General features: G+C 37.5%; 1 protein-coding gene across 2 annotated transcripts in view; it reads right to left on the bottom strand.

Annotated features, from left to right (window-relative positions):
- The window catches only part of LOC115222857 (roquin-2), a 93,266-nt gene that overhangs the window by 13,592 nt on the left and 53,590 nt on the right, over positions 1-26,084 (bottom strand). For both annotated transcript variants that reach the window (XM_029793205.2, XM_029793206.2), the window contains exons 2-11: positions 20,493-20,892; positions 18,037-18,267; positions 16,265-16,440; positions 15,835-16,035; positions 10,764-10,896; positions 5,001-5,229; positions 4,068-4,235; positions 3,391-3,767; positions 2,495-2,817; positions 373-646 (exon numbers count right to left, since the gene is read on the bottom strand). In XM_029793205.2, coding sequence (XP_029649065.1) covers positions 373-646; positions 2,495-2,817; positions 3,391-3,767; positions 4,068-4,235; positions 5,001-5,229; positions 10,764-10,896; positions 15,835-16,035; positions 16,265-16,440; positions 18,037-18,267; positions 20,493-20,838 — 2,458 coding nt within the window. In that variant the 5' untranslated portion in view covers positions 20,839-20,892. The remainder of the gene's footprint in view (positions 1-372; positions 647-2,494; positions 2,818-3,390; positions 3,768-4,067; positions 4,236-5,000; positions 5,230-10,763; positions 10,897-15,834; positions 16,036-16,264; positions 16,441-18,036; positions 18,268-20,492; positions 20,893-26,084) is intronic.

A 26,084-nucleotide genomic window follows, 5' to 3' on the forward strand; every position in this document is an offset into this window, starting at 1 on the left:
GCCCATCAGATACGTTTGTGTGTGAGTCTTTGCTTCTGTGCTTGTCCTCCACCACCACCACCACCACTTGACAACTGGTGTCAGTTTGTTTACATCCTTGTAACTTAGCAGTTTGACAAAAGAGACGGAATAAGTATCACAAAAAAAAAATATTAAAGAAAAAAGTAAATACTGGGGTCGATTTGTTCAACTAAAAATCCTTGAAAGTGGTGCCCCAGCATGGCCGCGGTCCAATAACTGAAACAAGTAAAAGATAAAAGACGAGTCTATTATTAAAGTTTGTTTCAAAGAACGAGGCTAGAGTCCAGTCATAGTCGATTGGTACATTACAGAGAGAAAAGAAGACTAGGGCGAAGCCATAAGGGAACTTACCACAAGAAGTTCTGTAAGAAAGAGAGGGAGTCGTAGCTGTTGACACGTAAGATTTGCTCTTCGTCAGGCTTGATGTTGTAATCATTTTAGGCTCTACCCCGACATCATTGACCTCCATAGACACATTCATCCGGTGGTTACCTTGGTAGATAGCAGGGGCATTAGTGACTGGAGTGCAAGGGGCTCCGGTTGTTGGGATTTCAGTTGGAGACATCTCTTTCTTCTGCACAATGTTCAATATCTCAAGACGTCTATCCAGAAGATCTTCCAGACTCTGTGGTAAAAGGTGAAAACACAGTGTAGGGGCCAAATACTTTTGTCTATAATACATTAAATGCACATCTCTATCCACATCATAATACATGTAATATATCACAAAGAATACAATATATATATAAATATTCTTGTTCTTTTACTGGTTCAGTCATTTGACTGCGGCCATGCTGGAGCACCGCCTTTAGTCAAACAAATCAACTCCAGGCTTTATTCTTTGTAAGCCTAGTACTTGTTCTATCGGTCCCTTTTGCCAAACACATAATGCATATAATATATACACATAATGCATATATGCACATAATGCATATAATATGCACATAATACATAATATATGTACATAATACATATAATATATACACATAATACATATATATACACAGAATACATATATATACACATAATATATACATCCTATCATCATCATCGTTTAACGTCCGTTTTCCGCGCTAGCACGGGTTGGACGGTTCGACCAGAGTCTGGGAAGCCAGGGCTACACCAGGCTCCAGTCTGATCTGGCAGAGTTTCTACAGCTGGATGCCCTTCCTAACGCCAACCACTCCGCAAGTGTAGTGGGTGCTTTTTACGTTCCACCTGCACAGGTGCCGGGGGGGGGGGGGGCATCGGCCACGATCGGTTGGTGCTTTTAACGTGCCACCGGCACGGAAGCCAGCCAAGGCAGCACTGGCATCGGCCACGTTCGGATGGTGCTTTTTATGTGCCACTGGCACAGAAGCCAGTCGAAGCGCCGCTGGCAACGGCCACGTTCGGATGGTGCTTTTTATGTGCCACCGACACAGGTATCACAACTACTATATATTATAATATACACATTATATATATATATATATATACATACATACATACACATATTACATGTAGGGTTGGCCAAAAGTCACCAGACAGTAAATCAAAATTCCATAAATGCTATCTGTAATTCTGCATTGACTTGAATGGAAAAATGTGTCACTCAAGAAGAACAATTCTCATGATGTTTCATCCTTAGATGCTTTTATTAAATTCTATTGTTAAACATTAATAAATCTCGGAATTAAATGGTTTTGATTTGCTGTCAGGTGACTTTTGCCCAATCCTGTATGTTAAGATATACATATATATATATTATACTATATACATTATAATATACATAATGGGTATATTTTGATAACATTGAAATCAGTGCTTTTAGATATTCTCTTAAATGAGTACAATTTGCCAGAAAATGAATTATAGTGAAATCATCAAAAAATACTAACATATTAAATACAGATAGACCTTAACATACATAGGAATACATTGAAAGCAGTTATTGTAATTATTGCCCTACATTATAAAAATATTGGGTTATAAGATAATTTTTTTTTTCTAATTATTTTTTATCTTTTCCAAAGTTATTTGAATTGATATGAAAATTACTTTGTCATCAGGTTTTATGGTTTCCTTGTAACCTTATTCTTCCTCTACAACTTTTGTTTGTCTTTGAAATCTTAAAAGATTTCACATTTTTTTGGACAAATGATAATAGTGTGCCTAGTAGAAAAACCATGAGTGAAGTTATCTAACAACCCAAGATAATTAAAACACCAAAGGCAGCAAGCTTGCAGAATCATTAGAGAATGGGACAAAATGCTGCCAAGCATTTTTCATTTTTACATTCTGTGTTCCAATTCCACCAGGGTTGACTTTACCTTTTATTCTTTCAGGGTCAATAAAATGAATAACAGTTGAGGATTGGGATCAATGTAATAGACTCACGTCTCGCCAAAAATTGCAAGCCTTGTGCCAAAATTTGAAAACAAATATAATTAAAACACTGAAATTAATTTGGTCATATCAATAAAGAACTCACCTTCGACTGAGAAATAGTATTTGATGGCACAGGCTGTTCCCAGCCACTATGATCAGGAAACGGACCGGACGTGGGTACTATTCTCTGTTGGACATGAGTTTCTTTGGATTTTTGATCGAAGTGATTAACTGGCTTCTTCCATGGATCTGTATAGGATGCAACCGGCATTGAATGGATGTCAAGCATGCTGATTGTAGAAGCACGATATTGCATATGAGGAATTCCTTGATCGACTCGATAGTTAAACAAATACTGAGGGTGAGGAACTGGCATTCTTTGATGACACGGAGGAATGCAATATGGAGCTGGTTTATAATAGTTCCCTGATAATCAAAAACAAGAATACAATGTTATATAAATCTTCAGAGACAATTCTTTGATACAAATCATTAGAAATCACAAACATTGATTAATTAAAAATGAACATCCTTTCATTTATCATAAGCGTTACAACTTATCAAAATTTTACATGAAAGATTTGTATTATTTCTAATTCTTTTATTTTCTTTTAGATTTTTACTTTCTTATATGGAAAGCGGACTCTAGTAGACCAACAAAAGAAAAGAGTACTGCCTTTCCTCTTCAATCTCATTTTAGAAATGAGGAGAAACAATTCTTGTATGTGCTAACTGGGGTCTGGGAAGCCAGAAGGCTGCACCAGGCCCAGTCTGATCTGGCAATGTTTCTACGGCTGGATGCCCTTCCTAACGCCAACCACTCCGTGAGTGTAGTGGGTGTTTTTTTATGTGCCAGACGAAGCCGACAAACGGCCACGATCGGATGGTGCTTTTTATGTGCCACCGGCACGAAGTTCTGGGCTCAATTTGTCTGACTAAAAAAATTCTTTTTTAGACTGAAACAAGTAAAAGATAAGATATGGAAAAATAATGACTTACCATCTAAGATATGACTAGGTGGTGGTATTTCATAGGGCACGATGCATGGAGTGGAATTGGAGATAGTATGGCTGTGAGTAACAGGCACTGGCGACGAACTTTCATGTTTGATATGAGTATTATTGTAAGAATTAGCACTTCCTAACTGATAAGAAACTGAAGAGACCGTGCTAGTGTTGCTGGTGAGGCCTGCTGATACTTGCGTCATATTAGGTTTACATGAAGTTATTGGGGTGGCTGTAGTGATGCTGGTGGTGGTGGCAGTCATTGTTGGATTGGTGGTGTTGCAGTTTGGAGAACAAATTGTCGACAGCGAACCTGGCGGGGAACCTTCAGTGTTCACAGAATCGGAACTGCTATTAAGTTTCACAGAAATACTGAAAGAGAGAGAAAAACAATTGTCTTAATTGATTGAAAGAGTGGACACGATGTGGATGAGGAGGGGATGAATGAGGATAGTGACTCTGAACCCAAAAAATACCAATTTTATTGACCCCAGAAGAAAGATGAACAGCAAAGTTGAAAAATGGCTGGATTTGACCTGACCCCACCCCAAAAACATGCAAATAAATACTGGAGGTCATTCTTTCCAATTAATACTCCTTACCTCTACAGCAAATTGTTATCAATAATGATCAATAATATTAGACATATTAACAAATGAGAGAGACACTCACTGTTTAATACCCATTGGGTTGAAAGTATCTTGCCGTGCAGATTTTGCAATCATCCTCTCACGGGTGGACTTGGTCACTTGATCCAACTCAGCTTTTTCTTTCGGCGTAAGACCCGCAACCGAAGATGTACCTGTCTTACCACCAAACTTCTTATTTCGAGCACGGTACCTAATAGAAACAAAACAACTTTTATACATGTATGCTAGTTCCAGCCATGCCTACATGGAAGGTGGATGTTAAACGATGATAATGATATACAAGCGTAAGCATGCATGTACGTACATACATACATTCTAAAATGGTTGGCATTAGGAAGGGCATCGTGCTGGAGAAATCATACCAAAACAGACACTGGAGCAAAATTCAGAATATTGAGCTATTGAGCACATAGACATGACGGAGTCAGTAGAGCATGAAACAAAATACTTTGCTGTATTTGCTTACATGCTTTATTTTCTGAATTGAACTCGTGTGTGTGTGTGTGTGGAGGCACAATGGCCCAGTGGTTAGGGCAGCGGTCGTAGGATCATGGTTTAGATTCCCAGACTGGGCGTTGTGAGTGTTTGTTGAGCGAAAACACCTAAAGCTCCACGAGGCTCTGGCAGGGTGTGGTGGCGATCCCTGCTGTACTCTTTCGCCACAACTTTCTCTCACTCTTTCTTCTCTTGGCCTGCTCGCTTAGTCAGCGGGGTGGCGTCATTCGAAGGCATAAAACAATAAGAAGCGCACTGTGACCAGCGATGTGTAGCAACATCTGATAGCCTGGTCAGTCACGTGATATATATATAAGGGATACTATTTCAAATACAAGGGATTGATAAATAAGCAAGTCACACCTGTGAAGTCAATGCCTGAGAATAGCCACACAATATGGCCTGATGGTTTACAAGGATTGATAATAAATATATTCTTGAAGTACTGAACGCAACTCACTTTTCCATTTCATCTTGGGAATGAGCAAAAGTACAATTGGCAGCCCGAGGACAACTTCCTTTCTGAGTGAGATCCCGGCACATGTTTGTCTTGTATTTGGTGTTGTGTAGATTAGCTGGCTCATGTTTCTTGTGGCTGTAGTGCTGGATGAAGTCCACAAGGCCTTCTACCACAGTTTGTACAGCTTTCATTACAGCTTCCAGATTCTCCCAGGTAGGAATTGGAGCATCTTTGAAGAAACAGAAAAGTAAAACGTAATGATTTACAAAAATACTCCCACACACACACACACACACAAAATCATTTACATTACAAATGTCTATATACGTACACCCATTAAATATGTATGCACACACTATATATCACCATATATACTAATACATATATGACCATATTTATTTGTGTATGTGTGTGTGTGTGTGTGTGTGTGTGTGTAAAAGCATATATACATAAACAAAATTTTTCAATGTCTATGACAATACATGGGAGTGTAATGAACACACATACACAAAATATATACACAAAACACTGGTGTCCTCGACAGATATACCTAGATACAAACATACATACACACAAGTAATTTATCTAAGCTCTTAACAAGCACAATAACTGTTTGCTGAAACTGAAACTACAATGTGGACAAGACATTTTAGCCATTTAAACCCAGGCAAAAAAAAAAACAATAGCATTCATAAACATGTATGAGCTCCATTAACCCTTTCAATACCAACTCACCCGAGACTGCCCCTAGTTCTATGGATACAAGCTTCCAGTTTCAAAGTGATCTAAAAGTTTTCCATGGAAATTTCACATTAATTTATATTCCACACACCAGCTTAAATATGACAAAGTTATTTTACTAAATTCTTCATATTCTCAAAATTGATTATTTCAACAGAAATATTGCTAACACAAGAATAAATGACAAACACTGTGTATATCACCATATAAACAATGTATATTTTACTTAGAGCCTACCTAGAACTACAACTCATTCACAGAAGCCACATTCAAAAGGTAGGTGAATGTCAAGATTACATTATTCAAGGTTGCTTTTTCTTTGTTATTTTTGTTTTTTAAAGAAGAGTGTAATTCAAGCAAACATAGCCACTACTTTTTGCAAAGTGAGCAACTGTGTAGAAAACCTTTCATTGGTCCATTGCATATGTGTATCAGTTGAAAAAGAAACATGTAAGGGTTAGCAACAGGAAGGATATCTGGCTGTAAAAACAAGGCCTTACTATGTATTTGTTAACCTATGCTAACACAGAAAAATATACATAAAAACAAAACAAAAAAAAAATCAATCTAAACTGTAACATCAACATCACAACCAGAATACATATATAGATTTTTCTGGTCACAAACTGTATGAAACTCAAATTATATCTCAAGAAACATAGAAAATGTTTTGGGAGAATACTTCTGAAAGACAATGTTAAATGCAATCATAAAGGCTGTTTAACCCTCTAGCACTCAGATTACTCTGCCAAACGTAATGCTTATTTATTCACATTGTTTTGAATTCAGCATGCATTATCTCATAGCTTCAAGATTTTTATGATGTGATTATTAATTTCTACAATGACAATGTAGAGTAGGTGTGAGAAGTTAGACATGGCCAGGTAGAATATTTGGGCTGGATATGGCCAGATTAAATGCTAAAGGGTTAACTAAAATACAGTTAAATATCTCACATAAAAGCTAAAAGGCCCCACAATGACCTGGAGAAATTAATAAATGTGGTTGATGAATTTACTAAGGAAAACAGATGTTATTGGATTGCAGACGAATAATTACATTATCATCATTTAAATCCATGCTCCATGCTGACAAGGGTTGGATGGTTTGACAGAATCCAGTAGGTCTGAGGACTATATCATGCCCCAGTGTCTGTTTTGGCATGGTTTCTACAGCTGCATGCCCTTAATGCCAACCACTACAGCATGTACTGGATGGGGTTTTTTCCATGCCATAAATTTACTTTTGGGACCCCAAAATACATTTGCATTTCCAGGTCTTTCTCAAAGGCAAATTAAATATAGAGGCTTGAGATAAAATCACAAATCTATGCTATTCTAAGCAACATAAAAATTTACTTTCATAAGTTACAAGTTATTTTAGTGGTTATAAATATTCACTATATATGATGTATGGACGCCAGACAAGTACGTCCTGTGTGTCACAAAGAAGAGACAGAACAGGCAAAGGATCAAAATTACTTTTAACCCTTTCATTACCAACCCGGCTGAAACTGGCTCTGGCTCTTTAGTACGAATGTCTGGTTTTCAAAAGTTCTGAATTAAAACCTTCCACCAAACCTTAGTCACAATTTATGTCCCTAACTCTAGCTTAATGATAACGATGTTATTTTACTTAATTCTTTGTTATATTTAACATAATTGGAAGAAACACTGAGCATCTCAAAATAAATTCAATAACGAAAGGGTTAAATATCACTATTTAACCACCTAGAGTTTTCTCCCCTTACTTATTTTCATAGACAAAATGGATTCAGTCCAGAATTGAACACTTAAATGTTTGTTGTTTTTTTGTTTATTTGTTTGTTTTTTTTCAGTCACTTTGAAATCACATTTATTTAACTTGCATGTGAACCATTGTAGATTATACCTTCTCTACCTGCAACTTCAAACCCTACACCTATAAACCTCAAAAACTGGTTACACACCACCCATCAATAAATAAAATCCAGCAGTTAATACAGTTGTTAACAGTAGCCAAATCTTTACATCACAGCCTAACATTCTAAGAAAAAGGGCAAGTACACATTAGATAATGTACTTGAGACCCCTTAACAAATGAAATGGTCACTAGTTGCAATGTTTTTGATTGTTGAAAGGGAATTAAAACAAATAGAAATTTTATTATACATATACACACCTCTTCAAACATATCACATCTACAGTGTTGAAGAACCACTATAACACAACCAAATAACACTATTGTAGGACCAACGAACTCTTCATAGGTACATTATCACAGAACAAGCACTATACTGGTACATCAACCATCGTACAAACAATAACTCTGAGCACCTTTTCAAACTCCACCCATCTAACACCCGTGGACATATTTACAAAGTCAGAAAACAGCACAGCTCCCATGACTTCAGGAAACATTTTTTCAAGCTGAGAGTTGCTGAAGCATGGAACAAAATGCCGGCATCAGTTGTTAGTTGTCGGAGCACTGCATCCTTCAAAACTTCCATGCTTCCTGAGATTCGCCAACACTACACCTGATTTTCTCCCCTCCATACACACACAAGCATGTATCTGACTCATACATTGTTCGCTTTCCAGACATTTCTACATTACTGCATGTACTTTATATGCACTTTCTGACAAGTTGTGGTGCACCTGAGCACTATACAATAATTTCATTATTATTATTATTATAAACACACATATTACATCAACATCACAGAACATTACGAGTCCTAAAAAATAATATCTCTGTAAAAACAAAATTAACAAAATTAGCACTCACATCAACAACAACCTTATTTGTCACTAAGTCCTTGACACAGGACACTCAAACTGCTAAAAATAGCAGTAAAATCAATCCGTCTCTCAAATCAAATCCAGCTGTCTTAAAACAAGAATATGTTGGGTAAACTAATGCCAGATAATCCCTTAAAAGAAAGACGATTATGGTTGGAATGTATCTGATTGTAGACTTGCTCAAACAAGAAGCTGAAATGAAATCAAACAAAAACAATAGGAGCCATGGAAAAGTCTTACACTTTTACTAAAGTCTATAGTGTCTCCACCTGTATTCAGATATATTCAGCCTCGAAGATGTTACCTAACCTGTCAGAAAGAAACATCAGCCAAATTTCCTCAAAAAGGAAGAGAGACATTGGGTAACTATAGAGCTAGATATGTGATAAGGACTAGTAGATCAGTTTGAATGCTTCCCATCATGAAGGGCTTGCTCCCCCTGGGTTCACCTGGAACCATACAACAACTAGCATACAAACATAGATTGGTTGGTGGTAGTAAAATAGGAACATATCTGGACTTTTATATGATACTAGGGACAAGAGACCAATGTATATGGCTGAGTGTACCAGGCAGAGAAACAACATACAGGTACAATGTTGAGGTGTTGACCTACTACCTTATAAGGTCATACATTTGCTCACACAAGATTGACCGGGCGACAACAGGAGCCTCTACAAGTCACTTAATTCCATTAATGCTAGTAAACCTAAAGAATGAAAATGTATTGCATAACGTGGCCCTATCAGAAGAAAACAAAAAAAACAAAAAAAAACAGATGGGATGGTCATAGCAGGCTTGCCTATAATAATAGGTTTGCTCAATCAGAACTGACTTGAGGCTAAACAATAAGAACAAAATTAAATAACCAATTTATGTGAGTGATGAGCAAGAGTTAGATCTATAGTAGGTTAGTCCATTTGCAAGAAATAGTAGCCGGAACTTGTTCAAATCACAGTCCAACTCCCATCTTGGGAAATAAAAACACCTCAAACAGATAGATGTCATATACGTCCCAAAGAGAGAGTGGTCAAAGCTAAAATGCTTTTGATCTTGTCTAACCAGGGGCTAAATAATCACCAACACCACCACCACAAGAAACTTGAGGCAGATAATACAGTTTTGACGACAACTATGCCTTCATTGTTCCAGACAAACAAACTACAGACACAGATCATGGCTGGACATCACAATTAATACATGTATTATTCATGTATTAATTTAATGAATAATACATGTATTAATTAGCAGAATTTACATTTATGCCAGTCTGTGTGTTGAGATAAACAAATAGCTAAAACAGAGTTCATATTCACACACACACACACACACACACACACACCACACACACACAAAAACATACACACACACACACACACACACACACACACACAAAAACATACACACACACACACACACACACACACAAAAACATACATACACACACAAACACACACACACACAAACAAACACACACACATATATATATATATATATATATAACTTCAAAGCAAACTATGTGGTAAATGAAAGAGTGCTGTAATTCTAATTTACACAACACATCAACATCTGGGCTTTATTATTTAAAAAAAAAAATGGAACATGAACACACATACCATGGGCTCTTCACACACAAATACACAAAGGCAATAAGTCCTACACATACACACATCATGCCTTGAGCCCCTTTCAAAGTTTTATACATAAAACCATTTAAAAATATTTCATGGTGCATTATACATTACATGTACAAGGAAACTGACAAACGACACACAAACACAAAATTCTTTTTTTTTTTTTAAATTCATTTTTTAAAAATTATATTTTAAATGTTTTCTTCCCACTAAAAAATTAATGTTAAAATAACATCAAAGTAATAATAAAAATATTATTAATTATTTTTCAAAATACTTTTTCCATGGTAGTTTTGTTTCCCATGGCAGAAAAACATACAAAAAAATATTTTTAAATCTATAATTTCTTTTTTTTAATAAATGATGCTTGTGATACTGCAAAACTCTTTAGCAATTATGATGTTGAAAAGATGTTTTTTTTTCTTTTTTTGTCAAAGGCAAAATTTTGTCAAATAGTGGGATATAATAATAATAATAATGATAATAGTAATAATAATAGTAATAATAATCTTTTCTTTATTCATAATAATATGAATAATAATGATAATAATAATAATAATAATTAGTTAAAACAAAGTAGGAGAGGTATTTAAAATAGTTGCTTCCACCTGGAGACGGATCAATGTTAGCCAACAGTTCAAAATGAGGCCGTAACCTAGACAGGTTGCCAGGGTCTCCAGTACGCTGGAGGGCTATCACTAATTCATTGACACTTTGTCCAAATGACTGTGGAGTTTGAAGCTGGAAATATACAAAGATGACATGCAAAGCTAACAAATAAGAAGAGGAACTGATAAAAAAATGGCTTTTCTAGGTACAGGAATCGGTCTGTCACCGGACCGTGAAATTATTCATTCATTGATGGAAAGAGAGATAGAGAAAGTGAGGGTGATGAAGGGTAGTGTGATCACAAAAGCTCAATGAGGATTTGAAAACAAAAGAGGTAAAGAGGAAGAGGTGCCAACTCAAATCTACCCCTTTAATTGTAGGAGTAACACCAGCTACAAGACTGAGAGAACTTCATGGTTAACATTTAAACTAGCCTGACTGCATACAAAAGTAAAAGAACAATTATTTTTGGTGACTAAATTTTACATTTCATTTCCAAATTTAAATACATCAGTTCTTTGGCCTAATTTTATTTAAAAAAAAAAAAAAAAAAACTCTGAAATTATAGAAATCCTCCAAAAGTGGGGTTATATAGATTTGGTGAAACTTCAACACTGTTTGCACAACAGCTGATAACAGGAAACTAATCTAACTCCACCTCTCTTACATGTCAGGTCATAACAAAAAAAATATTAATATGGCCCTCCCACCTCCATTGAATATAAATTTCAGCAATGATTATTTCTAACAGCTTGCTTACAACAACTGAGTACACAGAGCCAATATAAACAATCACTTATATAATAAACCTAAACAACTTGACTAATTTATAACAAACTGGACTGGATTGTTTAAAGAGATTCACAATTAGCCCAATGAAAATCATAGGATATAAATAATGGCGCAGGAGTGGTTGTGTGGTAAGTAGCTTGCTAACCAACCACATGGTTCCGGGTTCAGTCCCACTGCGTGGCATCTTGGGCAAGTGTCTTCTGCTATAGCCCCGGGCCGACCAATGCCTTGTGAGTGGATTTGGTAGACGGAAACTGAAAGAAGCCTGTCGTATATATGTATATATATATGTATGTGTTTGTGTGTGTGTGTGTTTGTCCCCCTAGCATTGCTTGACAACCGATGCTGGTGTGTTTACGTCCCCGTTACTTTGCGGTTCGGCAAAAAGAGACCGATAGAATAAGTACTGGGCTTACAAAAGAATAAGTCCCGGGGTCGAGTTGCTCGATTAAAAAAGGCGGTGCTCCAGCATGGCCGCAGTCAAATGACTGAAACAAGTAAAAGAGTAAAAGAGAGAGTAAAAGAGTAACTTGACTAATCGTAACAAACTGGACTGGATTGTTTAAAGAGATTCACAATTAGCCCAATGAAAATCATAGGATATAAATAATGGACCTATTTGAAAGTAGTCATGAAACAAAAATATACCTTTTTCTTGCTTCTAGATGTGAACAGATGGAAAGCTTCATAGACATTTCAGATTATTACTCAGTGTCAATTTTTCATTTTTGTGCTTAACACTATATCTATTTCAAAAGGTTAGCTGCAGCTCATGTCAAACGGTTCTTTCTTCTTGGCTTCCGAACAGTGTGCACAACTCTGAAATGAGTTAGCTTATGTCGAAACCAAATAGCTTCAAATACCAAATAGCTAAACGAGGAAAAAAGCGATCTTTCTCACACGGGGTGTTTGTGCTTCAGATCCAACTAGGCCCCTAATTTGTTCACATTACACAACTTCAACGTCAAAGTCAAATACATTGCAAAAAAATTACGATCAATTTAAAAATAGTCACATTGCAAAAAAAAAAAAAAAAAAAAAAAGTTTTAAAAAAAATCCCTAGGTTTTTTTATCTTGTTTGTCTTCACTTCTTAATAATAGAAAAAAAAACCCCTGACAGCATTAGAAGTAACTTCCTAAAATCTATGTAGTGCTTAATACAAAAAGAAAAAATACACGAAGGAGTTTTAGTCTGAAATAGCAATGAAGATGAAAAACAATGAAGTCCAAAAGATGAATATATATATATATATATATATATATATATATATAATATATATATATATATATATATTATATATATATATATGGTATGTGTAAGTGTAGTAAGATATATACTAACCTATTTCTTTACTACCCACAAGGGGCTAAACACAGAGGGGACAAACAAGGACAGACATAGGTATTAAGTCAAATACATCGACCCCAGTGCGTAACTGGTACTTAATTAATCGACCCCGAAAGGATGAAAGGCAAAGTCGACCTCGGCGGAATTTGAACTCGGAACGTAACGGCAGAGGAAATACGGCTACGCAATTCGTCCGACGTGCTAACGTTTCTGACAGCTCGCCGCCTTATATACTAACCTGGTGTCCCTTCCCAACCTTAAGAGAGGCTATTATTGCATTCATGCAAGCATGGTCTGAACAGGAAATTGATCTTGAGGCAGAACACCGTTTCCTTCTGCCAAACTTCAACTAGTTTTAATATAAACTTACACACTGACAAGCTCACGTACTGCAGACATCCGGGACCACGTCCAAGAAAGGGCACCTGGTTAATTGACACAACTCTCACCAATACACCGACTTCTAGCTCGCAGACGTATTGTTTTCTTTCTCTACCTTTTATACTGCCACTATAACAAATTTGGCTCCTAAAACTTGGCCCATTTCATACCACTGCTAACCAGGTGCTCCTGACTAATATGTCTCTCCATCATCTCAATCACCAGGCCCTGCCAAAACTAATCAGCCAAATTTTTTTTATCTCCAGAATATTGGTTAGTCCACATTATTCCATAAGGAGCACAAGGGCTGGTTTCCTGGCTTCTCTGGCATATATATATATATATATATATATATATATATACACATACATACATATACTTCCCTGGACATGACACCAGTCTGTCGCAAGATTACTCATTTTTACCAGCTGAGTGAACTGGAGCAACATGAAATGAAGTGCTTTGCTCAAGAACAACACATCACTCAGTCCAGGAATTGAAACCACAACTTTACAATTATGAATCCAACACTCTAACCATTATGCCATGCACCTCCAGAACAATGGCTCTCTAGACTTTATTACATGCGACCATACAAGAGAAATGTTAACCGTGTTGATTTCACCAAACTTTGGGAGTCCTAACAAAGGCCACAAGCACAGTCTCTTCCTCCAGACCAATTCAATATATAATAATAATAATAAAAAAAAAAAAACAATTCATTCAATTGAAAGACTAAACTATTTTTTGTTTTAAATGAAAAAAGAAAAACAGCAATATATAAATAATTCTTAAAATAATTGTTTGTGATACTTAAGTTCAGGAAGGTGTTAGTTATTAAAAGCACCCCAGTATTTCGTAGAGTACTTATTGTACTTTATTTTAACCTTAGATGAAGGACAAAACTGATCACAACAACATCTAAACCCTGACGTCATCATCATCATCATCATCATTTAGCGTCCGTTTTCCATGCTAGCATGGGTTGGACGGTTTAACTGGGGTCTGTGAAGCCGGAAGGCTTCATCAGGCCCAGTCAGATTTGGCAGTGTTTCTACGGCTGGATGCCCTTCCTAACGCCAACCACTCTGAAATACCACAAAGTATTTTGTTCATTGCTATAACAATTTGGTAATTGTTCCTAAGAGGTTCAAGATTGCAAATTTGGGGCAGAGGTAAGCTGGGTATCCCCCCACCCTAGTATTTGGCAGGTACTTATCAATTTGAGAATGATCAAAGACTAAGTTGAGTTCAGTGGGATTATAAGATATTTTTCTCAGTCTCTATACAGTTAGCTACTGCCCTCCACTCTAATAATAATAATAATCATCCTTCCTGCAGTAGGTACAAGGCCTGAAATTTGGGGAGAAGGGGATAGTCAAGTATATCAACGCCAGTGCTAAACTGGTATTTATTTTATCAACCCTGAAAGGATGAAAGGCAAATATAAAATTGGACGAAATGCTGCCAAGCATTTTGTACAGTGTGCTAATAATTTGGCCAGCTTGCCACCTTGATAATGATAATAATGGTTTCAAATTTCAGCACAAGCCAGCAATTTTTATAAGAGGAGAAAGTCGATTACATTGACCCCAGCACTCAACTGGTACTTATTTTATTGATCCCAAAAGGTTGAAAGACAAAGTTGACCGTGGCAGGATTTGAAGAGCAGGAGGATATACTGCAAAGCAGTTTTTCTGTCTTCAACCAATTGTGTAAATCATATTTAATGCAGGCACAAGGCCCAAAATTTGTAAGGAGAAAGTTGGTTAATCAGATCAACCCCAGTACTTCACTGACACTTTATTTTATCAACATCTCCCACCCCTGAAAAAAAGCCAAGGATTTGATGTGGGTAGGGACATAAAGGGTTGTAATTAGATACAAGATATCTCATTTGATGCTCTAACAATTCTGCCAATCCACTGTCCTAAGAATGGTTTCAAATTTTAACAGGTCAGTAATTTTAAGGGCAAGGGTGAAGTCAATTACATCGACCCCTAGTACTTTACTACTTGCTTAACCCTTTCATTACTGTATTTATTTTGAGATGCTCTGTGTTTCTTTCAATCATTTTAAATATAAGAAAGAATTTAGTAAAACAATTTAGTTATCATTCAGCTAATGTTAGGAACATAAATTGTGACTAAGGTTTGGTGGAAGATTTTAATTCAAAGCTTATGGAAACAAGATATTTTACCACAGAGCCAGAGCCGGTTTTGGCCGGGTTAGTAACAAATGGGTTAAAAGACCCCAAAAGGATAAAAGGCAAAAGTAGATTTGAACTCAGAATGTAAAGAGCTGGAAAAATGCTACTAAGTATTTTGCCCAACGCACTAATGATATTGCCAGCCCAACGCCTTTCAATGCTCAAATAATAATGATTGCTACCTAACTATTACTGCTTTACACCCAATAAAGGTGAAGTTGCATTTTTTAAAGTTTCTTCATTCATTTATTTTTTCTTTCTAGAAAAGTAGACATGTGAAACAATCCAAAAGAAATGTAGAGAGTGTGGTAAATGTAATGAGGAGAAATCAGATACACACCTTGTCGATGATGGACTGCATATGTGACTTATGAGCAGTGTCCCCATATAAAAGAGAAGACCACTGATCCGGGGATATCCTTAAACCAGCTTCTGTTGCAATTTGAACAATCTGAGCATCATGTTCTCGTCGTAAGGTTTCATAAGTACGAAACTCTTCTTTTAGTTGCATGAGAGAAGATTCTTCATCGCGTTTGGTAACCTGAATAACAGACGAACAATGTCTAAGAATAGATTCAAAAACAGAAACATTAACACTTTTATGATTAACCTTTTCCATGACGACATGGGTCAATCGGTTTAACAGGGGCTGGCTAGGCAGAAAACTGCACTAAGCTTCAATGTCCGTTTTGGCAAGGGTTTTATGGCTAGATCCCCTTCCTAACCCCAACCACCTAATAGAATAGACAACAAAAGAAAATTATGCTTACCTTGAAGCAAGAAGCTCGATAGAGTAGCTGTACTACGTGACCAATAGCTGTCTTAGAAGCTTGTGGATATTGTGGTTCAAGTCGCTGTACAACAAAAAGGACAAGCACTTTGCGGGATAGTGCTGATCCATCTTCTAAAGCAAGAAGAATTAGTTTCAGCACTTCTTCTTGCATAGCTATGGAAAGAAAAATAAAACATCATACTAAAAGGACAAGAATTGCATATACCTTCAAAAATATTTAATCTAAGTATTGATTTGAAAAAATCTATGTTTGGCAAGTAAACTTCAAGCATATATGTGATCCTAAAAGATAGACCAGTTTTAACTCTGTTAGCATACACTCATTCAAATATACTGCCTTTGTTTCAAATAAAATAACTTTGTTATTAGTAATCCTTCAGCACTTAAACAGGACATATCAGGCCCAAATATTGTATCTTGTTTTATGTTCAAACTGGCCAGATTCAACCTCTATTTCTTTACTACCCACAAGGGGCTAAACACAGAGGGGACAAACAGGGACAGACAAACGGATTAAGTCGATTATATCGACCCCAGTGCGTAACTGGTACTTATTTAATCGACCCCGAAAGGATGAAAGGCAAAGTCAACCTCGGCGGAATTTGAACTCAGAACGTAACGGCAAACGAAATACGGCTACACATTTCGCCCGGCGTGCTAACGTTTCTGCCAGCTCGCCGCCAGGTTCAACCTCTCACACCTACTCTACAATGTCATTCAAAAAATCATTTCATCAAAATATCAAAGCTACATGATCTTGCATGTTAAATTCAAAAGAATGTGAATAAATAAGCATCACATTTGAGAGAATAATCCGAATACTAAAGGGTTAAGTTGATGTTTCAAACAAATTAACATGAAATTTTGACTGAAAGTTTTAATTTACATCATCATCATCATCATTTAGCGTCCGTTTTCCATGCTAGCATGGGTTGGACGGTTCAACTGGGGTCTGTGAAGCCAGAAGGCTGCATCAGGCCCAGTCTGATCTGGCAGTGTTTCTACGGCTGGATGCCCTTCCTAACGCCAACCACTCCGCGAGTGTAGTGGGTGCTTTTTACGTGCCACCCGCACAGGAGCCAGACGGAGCTGGCAAACGGCCATGAACGGATGGTGCTTTTACGTGCCACCGAAAATGAGAAGTTTTTATCAAAGAGCCACATGCAGTTTTGGGCAAGTTGGTATTAAAAGGTTTACAATTAATTTCGAAAATAACAAAGAACTTAGTAAAATAACTTTATCATTAGGCTGGGGTTTGGAGTAAATTAATATGAAAAATTTTGAGAATTTTAATTTAGATCATTGTAAAACAAGCACCAGGGTTAGGTTGGTATCAAAGGGTTAAATATTAATCCTTAAAGTGAGCTGTGATCAGCTATTTAAAACATTGTTGTTTTCATTCCATTTTTACTTTCTCATAGCATTATATAAATATACATCTACATCCTGGTCACTAACACTATTTCAGTTATCACAGTTTAGTGCTTTAGAACTTCAACCCGTCTCAGGCTGTTTCTGGAACTACAACACTAAGATTTTCATTCTAAAGTAAATCTCACCATATCCGGCCCAAATATTCTACCTGTGTTATATTAAAACTGACCCAATCCAATCCTTCACTCTTACCCTACAATGTCATTTAAAAAATATAAAAATATACCATTGAAATTTTGAAGCTACAAGACGTGTGATTAATTCAAAACAACGTGAATAAATATTGAATGCTGAAGGGTTAAACAACAATATTACCTGGTCCTAAAAATTGGCATCCCCTTGCACGGACAGCTGCCCAGAGATTAGCCGATAGCTGTTGTGGATTCTGGTGCTGTAAGATAAGCTCGGTAACTGTTCTTTCACTCAAAGAGCGTGCAGCACGCATGGCACGAGCACGTCCTTCCTCTTCAATTAACTGACAGTTAACCAGGGCCACCAGCTTTCTCTGCATCGGTCTGCTAAGAATAGCATTTGTGTTTCCAGCACCTAGTAGCATTCAGAACCCAAAGAAAAAAAGGAGAAAATGAAAACTTATTCAATGTTAATTTTAATTACACAATACAATAACAGCTTTTAACGTAGGAATGAACGCAACCACAAATATGAGGCGGGGGGGGGGGCAAGAAGTAGTAAAATTGATTAAATTGATAGCAATGCTTGAATGGTAAAAGCAAGCAAGGCTTGGTAGCATGTACCATGTTTTCATAAATGCTTAGATACCTATGTAGTTGCAAGCTGATACAGATGTGTGGCCTAGTGATTAGGGTGTTTGGCTTATAAGGTCATGGGGTCAGTTCCAGGACTGAGCAGTGCATTGGGCTTTTGAGCAAGGCACTTCATTTCATATTTCACCAGTCAGCTCCTTTTTGTGTATTAGCATAAGTGCGTTTCAGTACACATGCATTGTGGTGGAAGCACTCCGTCGGTTACGACGACGAGGGTTCCGGTTGATCCGATTCAACAGAACAGTCTGCTCGTGAAATTAACGTGTAAGTGGCTGAGCACTCCACAGACACGTGTACCCTTAACGTAGTTCTCAGGGATTTTCAGCGTGACACAGAGAGTGACAAGGCCGGCCCTTTGAAATACAGGTACAACAGAAACAGGAAGTAAGAGTGAGAGAGAGTTGTGGTGAAAGAGTACAGTAGGGATCACCACCATCCCCTGCCGGAGCCTCGTGGAGCTTTAGGTATTTTCGCTCAATAAACACTCACAACGCCCGGTCTGGGAATCGAAACCGTGAGTCCGCTGCCCTAACCACTGGGCCATTGCGCCTCCACACACATGCATTAACACATGTATGAATACGTGTGTCACTCACATCCTTCTGTGAATGAGAAAGAGATATAGAGAGAGAGTAAATGTGTGTGGGTGTGGTGTAAACACAAACACAGATAAAAATTTAAAAGAAAAAAAAAACATGGTCACTGCACACAGTAAAATGACTGGCATGAGGAAGGGGACCCGCTCATGGAAACCACGCCAAAGTAGGCAATGGTATATGACATTGTCCTCCAATTCTTTAAATCCTATCAAACTATCCAATGTACAGCAGTATGAAGATGAACATTAAATGACAAAGATGATGATGACTAGATTTCTAAGTTAGTTTGAACACGATAGAGAAGAAAATACCACCATCATCATCATTTTAATGTCCAGTTGTCCATCCATGCAAGGGTCAGAGAAAAATCTCGAGGCAGATTTTCTTCAGCCTTCATGTCCCAACATTCATCTGTTTCTAGGCAATGTAGCATTTAACAAATGACCCTAGTTGAATAATAGTGTGTGTATGTCACACACACACATACGAGGCTTCTTTTAGTTTCTGTCTACCAAGTACATTCACAAGACTTTTGTCAATCTGGGACTGTAGTAGAAAATACTTGCCAGAGGTGATATGCAATGAGACTGAAGCCAAATCCAAGTGGTTGAGAAACAAATTTCTTATTTCTTTACTGCCCACAAGGGGCTAAACATAGAGGGGACAAACAAAGACAGACAAATGGATTAAGTCGATTACACTGAGCCCAGTGCTTAACTGGTGCTTAATTTATCGACCCCAAAGGGATGAAAGGCAAAGTCGACCTCGGCAGAATTTGAACTCAGAACATAACGGCTGACAAAATACCAAATTCTTTACTACCCACAAGGGGCTAAACACAGAGGAGACAAACAAGGACAGACAGATTAAGTCGATTATATCGACCCCAGTGCGCAACTGGTACTTAATTTTTCGACCCCGAAAGGATGAAAGGCAAAGTCGACCTCGGCAGAATTTGAACTCAGAACATAACGGCCGACAAAATACCAATTTCTTTACTACCCACAAGGGGCTAAACACAGAGGAGACAAACAAGGACAGACAGATTAAGTCGATTCTATCGACCCCAGTGCGCAACTGGTACTTAATTTTTTTGATCCCGAAAGGATGAAAGGCAAACTCGACCTCGGCGGAATTTGAACTCAGAACGTAACAGTAGACAAAATACCGCTAGGCATTTCGCCCGGCATGCTAACGTTTCTGCCAGATCGCCAAACAGCTATGCCTGTGCACACACACACACACAATGGGCTTCTTTTATTTTGTGTCTACTAAATCCATTCACAAGACTGAGAAACCCAGGACTTTAGTAGAAGACACTTCCCAACAGCCATACCTGCCTCTAGTTACAACAACAAAAGACGTATAATTTAAAATGTTGCCTTACCTGCAGAAAAAGGTTTTAGATACACAGCTAACTGTTCAATGCATCGATTAGCAGACTCATATGATCTGCAGTGCTCAGATCGATCACTTATAGTAATGGTCTCTTTCTCAGGAATGGCTGTACCGACCAGCTGCAGCAGTGCATAGTTTACAGGCAATTCTTCAATGGTGCGAGAAATTATACTCTGATCAAATAGACACTTCTTAGAATGAAGTTTCGAGAGACAGCTCTTGCACACTGTGTGACCACAGCCCAGACTGATAGGACGATAATACTGTTCATTGAACAAATTACAGCAAACTGGACAAGACAGAAAATCTGTCCACTGTGGTGCTTGGATTGGCATTTTTAAATAGCTGATCACAGCTCACTTTAAGTTAATTTCAAAATGAAACATAATCTGAAAGAAAATGGAAACAGAAACAAATTATTAAGATTACATCAGAGGAAAACCAAGAGTCATTCACAACAACATTGTTGTTGTTTTCATTCCATTTTTACTTTCTCATAGCATTATATAAACATACACATACATCGACATCCTGGTCACTAACACTATTTCAGTTATCACAGTTTAGTGCTTTAGAACTTAAACCCGTCTCAGGCTGATTCTGGAACTACAACACTTAAGATTTTCATTCTAAGTAAAACTGAAATTGTCCATAACTTTATACTCTTTTTTTTACTCTTTTACTCTTTTACTTGTTTCAGTCATTTGACTGCAGCCATGCTGGAGCACCGCCTTTTAATTGAGCAAATCGACCCCGGGACTTATTCTTTTGTAAGCCCAGTACTTATTCTATCGGTCTCTTTTGCCGAACCGCTAAGTAACAGGGGACATAAACACACCAGCATCGGTTGTCAAGCAATGCTAGGGGGACAAACACAGACACACAAACACACGCACGCATATATATATGTACATATATACAACGGGCTTCTTTCAGTTTCCGTCTACCAAATCCACTCACAAGGCTTTGGTCAGCCCAAGGCTATAGTAGAAGACACTTGCCCAAGGTGCCATGCAGTGGGACTGAACCCGCAACCATATGGTTGGTAAACAAGCTACTTACCACACAGCCAGTTAACAACCTTTTGGTTTTCCAGGGCTTTTTTTAAGTTGGAAAAATGTTTAATCATTTTAACTGAATTGAAACATGTAATCTATGTATTTCATTAGAGAAACACTTACAAAAAGATGTTTCTCAACCACATGGTTCTCGGTACAGCTACACTGCATGGCACCGTGGCCAAGTGTCTCCAATTATAGCCCTGGGCAGATGAAAATTAAAAGGCCATTGTGCATGTACAAGTAGGTGCTGAATAATAGCTTATTTTAACAATATTTTTACAACTTAATATTTTACACTTAAAACTTCAAACAATCTAGTTTTTATAGAGAATTTTATTGATAAACTACTACAGTTAATAGTAAGCTTCAAGAACTTATCATAAAGTATGAGTCACTTGTTTTTCAGAAATTTTGATCAAGGAAGTTAAATTAAAAGAGAAATGGGCTTGGCATGTTCAAAGTGGTTTTCCATTTATATTCAATGAATTTAACTAAAATTTAGTCAGAAAAGATTCCATTAACCATCTAACAGTCAAGTGAAAAGTTTTGCTAGTACATACATGACTAAACAGAGATTTTATAGATTTCAGTCAATGAATTGCAGTCATGCTGGAGCACTGCCTTGAAGAGTTTAGTTAAACAAATCAACCCCAGTACTAATTTTTTTTTCAATTTTATTTATTTTTTTTTTAAAGTTTGGTAGTACTTATTCTATCAGCCACTTTTGTCAAACCATTAAATTATGGGGACATAAACCAATACCAGCTGTCAAGTGGTGGAAAGGGGCAAGCAAACACAGAGACACGAACAAACATACATAGGCGCAGGAGTGGCTGTGTGGTAAGTAGCTTGTTTACCAACCACATGGTTCCGGGTTCAGTCCCACTGCGTGGCACCTTGGGCAAGTGTCTTCTACTCTAGCCTCGAGCCGACCAGTGCCTTGTGAGTGGATTTGGTAGACGGAAACTGAAAAGAAGCCCGTCGTATATATGTATATATATATCTATGCATGTGTGTGTTTGTGTGTCTGTGTTTGTCCCCCTAGCATTGCTTGACAACCGATGCTGGTGTGTTTACGTCCCCGTCACTTAGAGGTTCAGCAAAAGAGACCGATAGAATAAGTACTGGGCTTACAAAAGAATAAGTCCCGGGGTCGAGTTGCTCGATTAAAGGCGGTGCTCCAGCAAGGCCGCAGTCAAATGACTGAAACAAGTAAAAGAGTAAAGAGTATATATATGCACACACACACACACACACAGACGTAAATATATATGTATATATGTGTGTGTTCTACATCTGTGAGTCTGTGCCTATGATTGTCTGAGTGCATGCATGCGTGCATCTGTCTGTCTGTGCCTGTGTGCGCCTGTGTCTGTGTGTATGTCCATGTCTGTGTGTATGCGTGTCTGCACGTGTGAGCATGCACATGTGTGTGCTTGTGAGCATGTGCACACCAGTCTGTGCATGTAAGTGTGTGTTACTCAGACACACACACACACATATCTGCCTGTATGTGTGCGTCTCTGTTCACGTGAGTCCACGCCCGTGTGTGCCTATGTCAGCTTGTGCATACACCTGTGTCTGACTGCACGTGACTACACGCTGTGTCTGACTGCATGTGTGAGCATGCATGCGTTCTGTCAGTCTGTTTTTGTGCGTGCGTCTGTGTACACACACACATGAATATACACAACCGGCTTCAATAGTTTCTATCCACCAGCTTCAATTAAGATATTAGGCAGTCTGGGGTTATCACCTAGTTTAACACTAACGCCTTTGTCCTTAGGGGCCCTTAGCAGGGGTCCCTTTTATCATAAGCATTTAGACTAGATATCTGTTCTGCTCTAGAGGAAGTAAGCTTAGTAAATATACTCATGCAATCTCGGAGTTACCAAGCTAATGAAGGAGAAGTGGTCACTTGACCTGCTAAGGATAACCACCAAATCACACCCATCTTAGAGCAGGATACATGGAATAATGCAAATTCTAGATAAACGAAGTGTGAGATTTAAGACAAGTCACAGTCCTAACACACAATCGTTGATCATAACTCAGCTCAATCAGGTCAGAGCTGAGAGTAAATAACACTGAATTGACTTTAGAAGTCCCACTACCCTCCACCTCCTTCTGGCACAACAAAATTATAAAAAATAAAGAAGAATGGATAGCTATGCTGTAGGTGGGATTTTTTTGTTGGTTTTATCTAATAAGAAATGTGTTAAGAAAATAAAATAAAAACCAACTGGTGTTGGTGTGCTAATGTCCTCATAACTTAGCAGTTTGGCAAAAGAGACCGATATAATAAGTACTAGGCTTACAAAGAATAAGTCCTGGGGTTAATTCGTTTGACTAATGGCAGTGCACCAGCATGGCCACAGTCAAATGACAAACAAGTAAAAGAGTAAATAATAAGGTATTTGTTGTTAAAATATTACTAAAATACAACAATTTATTGTCAAAACAATTGAATATGTTGATCAGTCTGGTCTGAAGGTCTGTCTCTTTCGCTCACCTAAACCAGTCTGGGCCGACCAAAGTCTGGTGGGTGGATTTGGTAGACAGAAACTGAAAGCCCATCGCATGCATGCACATGTGTGCCGTGTCATGCGTGGCTAACCACTGCTTGACAACCAACCCATTTCAAAGGTGGCTCATATTTAAATGAAAACATTCTGGCATAATTTTATGCAAAAACATTGTTACCTTTCAAACACCTGGCTTCAGAAACAAAAAAAAAATAGTTATTTTACTATAACTGGCAAACTCTAACCCTTTAGCATTCAGATTACTCTGCCAAATGCAATACTTATTCATTCACATTGTTTTCAATTAATAACACATTATCTTATGGCTTCAACATTTCATTGATGTGGTTCTATATTTCTAGAACGACAATTTATGATTGGTGTGAGAAGCTTGACCTGGTCAGTTTTAACATAAAACAGGTAGAATATTTGAGCTGGATATGGCCGGTTCAAATGCTACACAGTTAATTAAAACATAAGGGCAACACATTTTATTAGATACTAGCAGCATAGCCCGGCGTTGCCCGGGTATGTAAGAGCCCCTAGTAGGCAACGACTAATCCCAATCTAGTCCTTTCCCTCTAGGGAATGAAGGTGCATGTGTAGGTTGCAATGTCTTCTCTTCACTCGAATACTTCTGTGTATACGATGTTCCTAGCTGTCCTTTTGGGCGATAAAAAGGTCGAGTTGTGTCCCCTAGACAGAAAATGTGTTGCATATAAAAAGCTTAGATTCTCGATCCCCATGTCGAATTTATCGATTTTTTTCAGAACTGGGGAACTTTTCAAAATTTTCACTGCGTTAGTTTTGAATTATGACATTGGGCTATGTGTGTGTCAAGTTTCATCAGAATCGGTTGAAAGCCGTGGTCAGGGTGAGGGTACAACCTGACAGACACACAGACAGACAAACTGCCGTTTATATATAGAGAGATATAAAACTAATGAAATGATTAACTGCTTGCTCTACATTCATCAAGAACACTACCACAATATAATCTTTGCATCATCCCTCAAAATACCTCTCTGGATTAATTATGATAGCAGTGTACCTACCTATATAGTATAACTGTCACTAAGTGTATAAGGTGAGCTGAGAATGAAGTCTACATGATAGTTACTAGAAGTGAAACCAAATTCCCCCAAATCACACCCAACTATCTTACAAAAACAAGGAAGAACAATTAAGATAGACACACCGCCTACTGAAAAGACATTTCACACCTAAGCACTCAGATTACTGTCAAAATGTAATACTTATTCACATTGTTTTGAAATAATCACAAATTATCTCATAGCTTTGAGATTTCAACGATGTGACTATTTTTAGAATGACATTGCAGTGTAGGTATGCAAGGCATGATCTAGTCACTATAAACAAAAAAGTGGAATGTTTAGGCCTGACATGGCTGGTTTAAATACTAAAGGTTTAACCCTTTAGTGTTCGCATCATTCTGCCAAAATTAATGCTTTTTTATCCACATTGTTTTGAACTAATCATGTCTTATCTTGTAGCTATGAACTTTTGATGAGGTAGCTGTTAAGTTTTAAAACGATATTGTAGGGTTGGTGTGAGAGACCAGATCTGGCCATTTTGAACATAAAACAGGCAGAATACTTTTGGCCGGATATGGCCGGTTTAAATACTAAAGGTTTAAGGCTGGAATATTTCCGGTTGCTGCCAAACAGCAACAACCAGTATATAAAATCATTGCAGTATAAGTTGATTTCTAAAGTGTTCCTGTACAGAATCAAACTACTACTACTAAGGTCACACTTATAATCATTATTATTATTATTATTATTACAACTACTACCTTCTTTAACCCTTTAGTGTTCAGATTACTCTGTTAAATGTAATGCTTTTTTTATTAAAATTGTTTTTAATTAATCCTGCATTATCTTATAGCTTTTGAGGTTTCAGTGATGTGATTGTTTATTTTTAGAATGTCAATGTAGATTAGGTGTGAGAGGCCGGATATCGCCAGTTTGAATA

The sequence above is a fragment of the Octopus sinensis genome, linkage group LG21 (assembly GCF_006345805.1).
Source record: "Octopus sinensis linkage group LG21, ASM634580v1, whole genome shotgun sequence".
Lineage (NCBI taxonomy): Eukaryota > Metazoa > Mollusca > Cephalopoda > Octopoda > Octopodidae > Octopus > Octopus sinensis.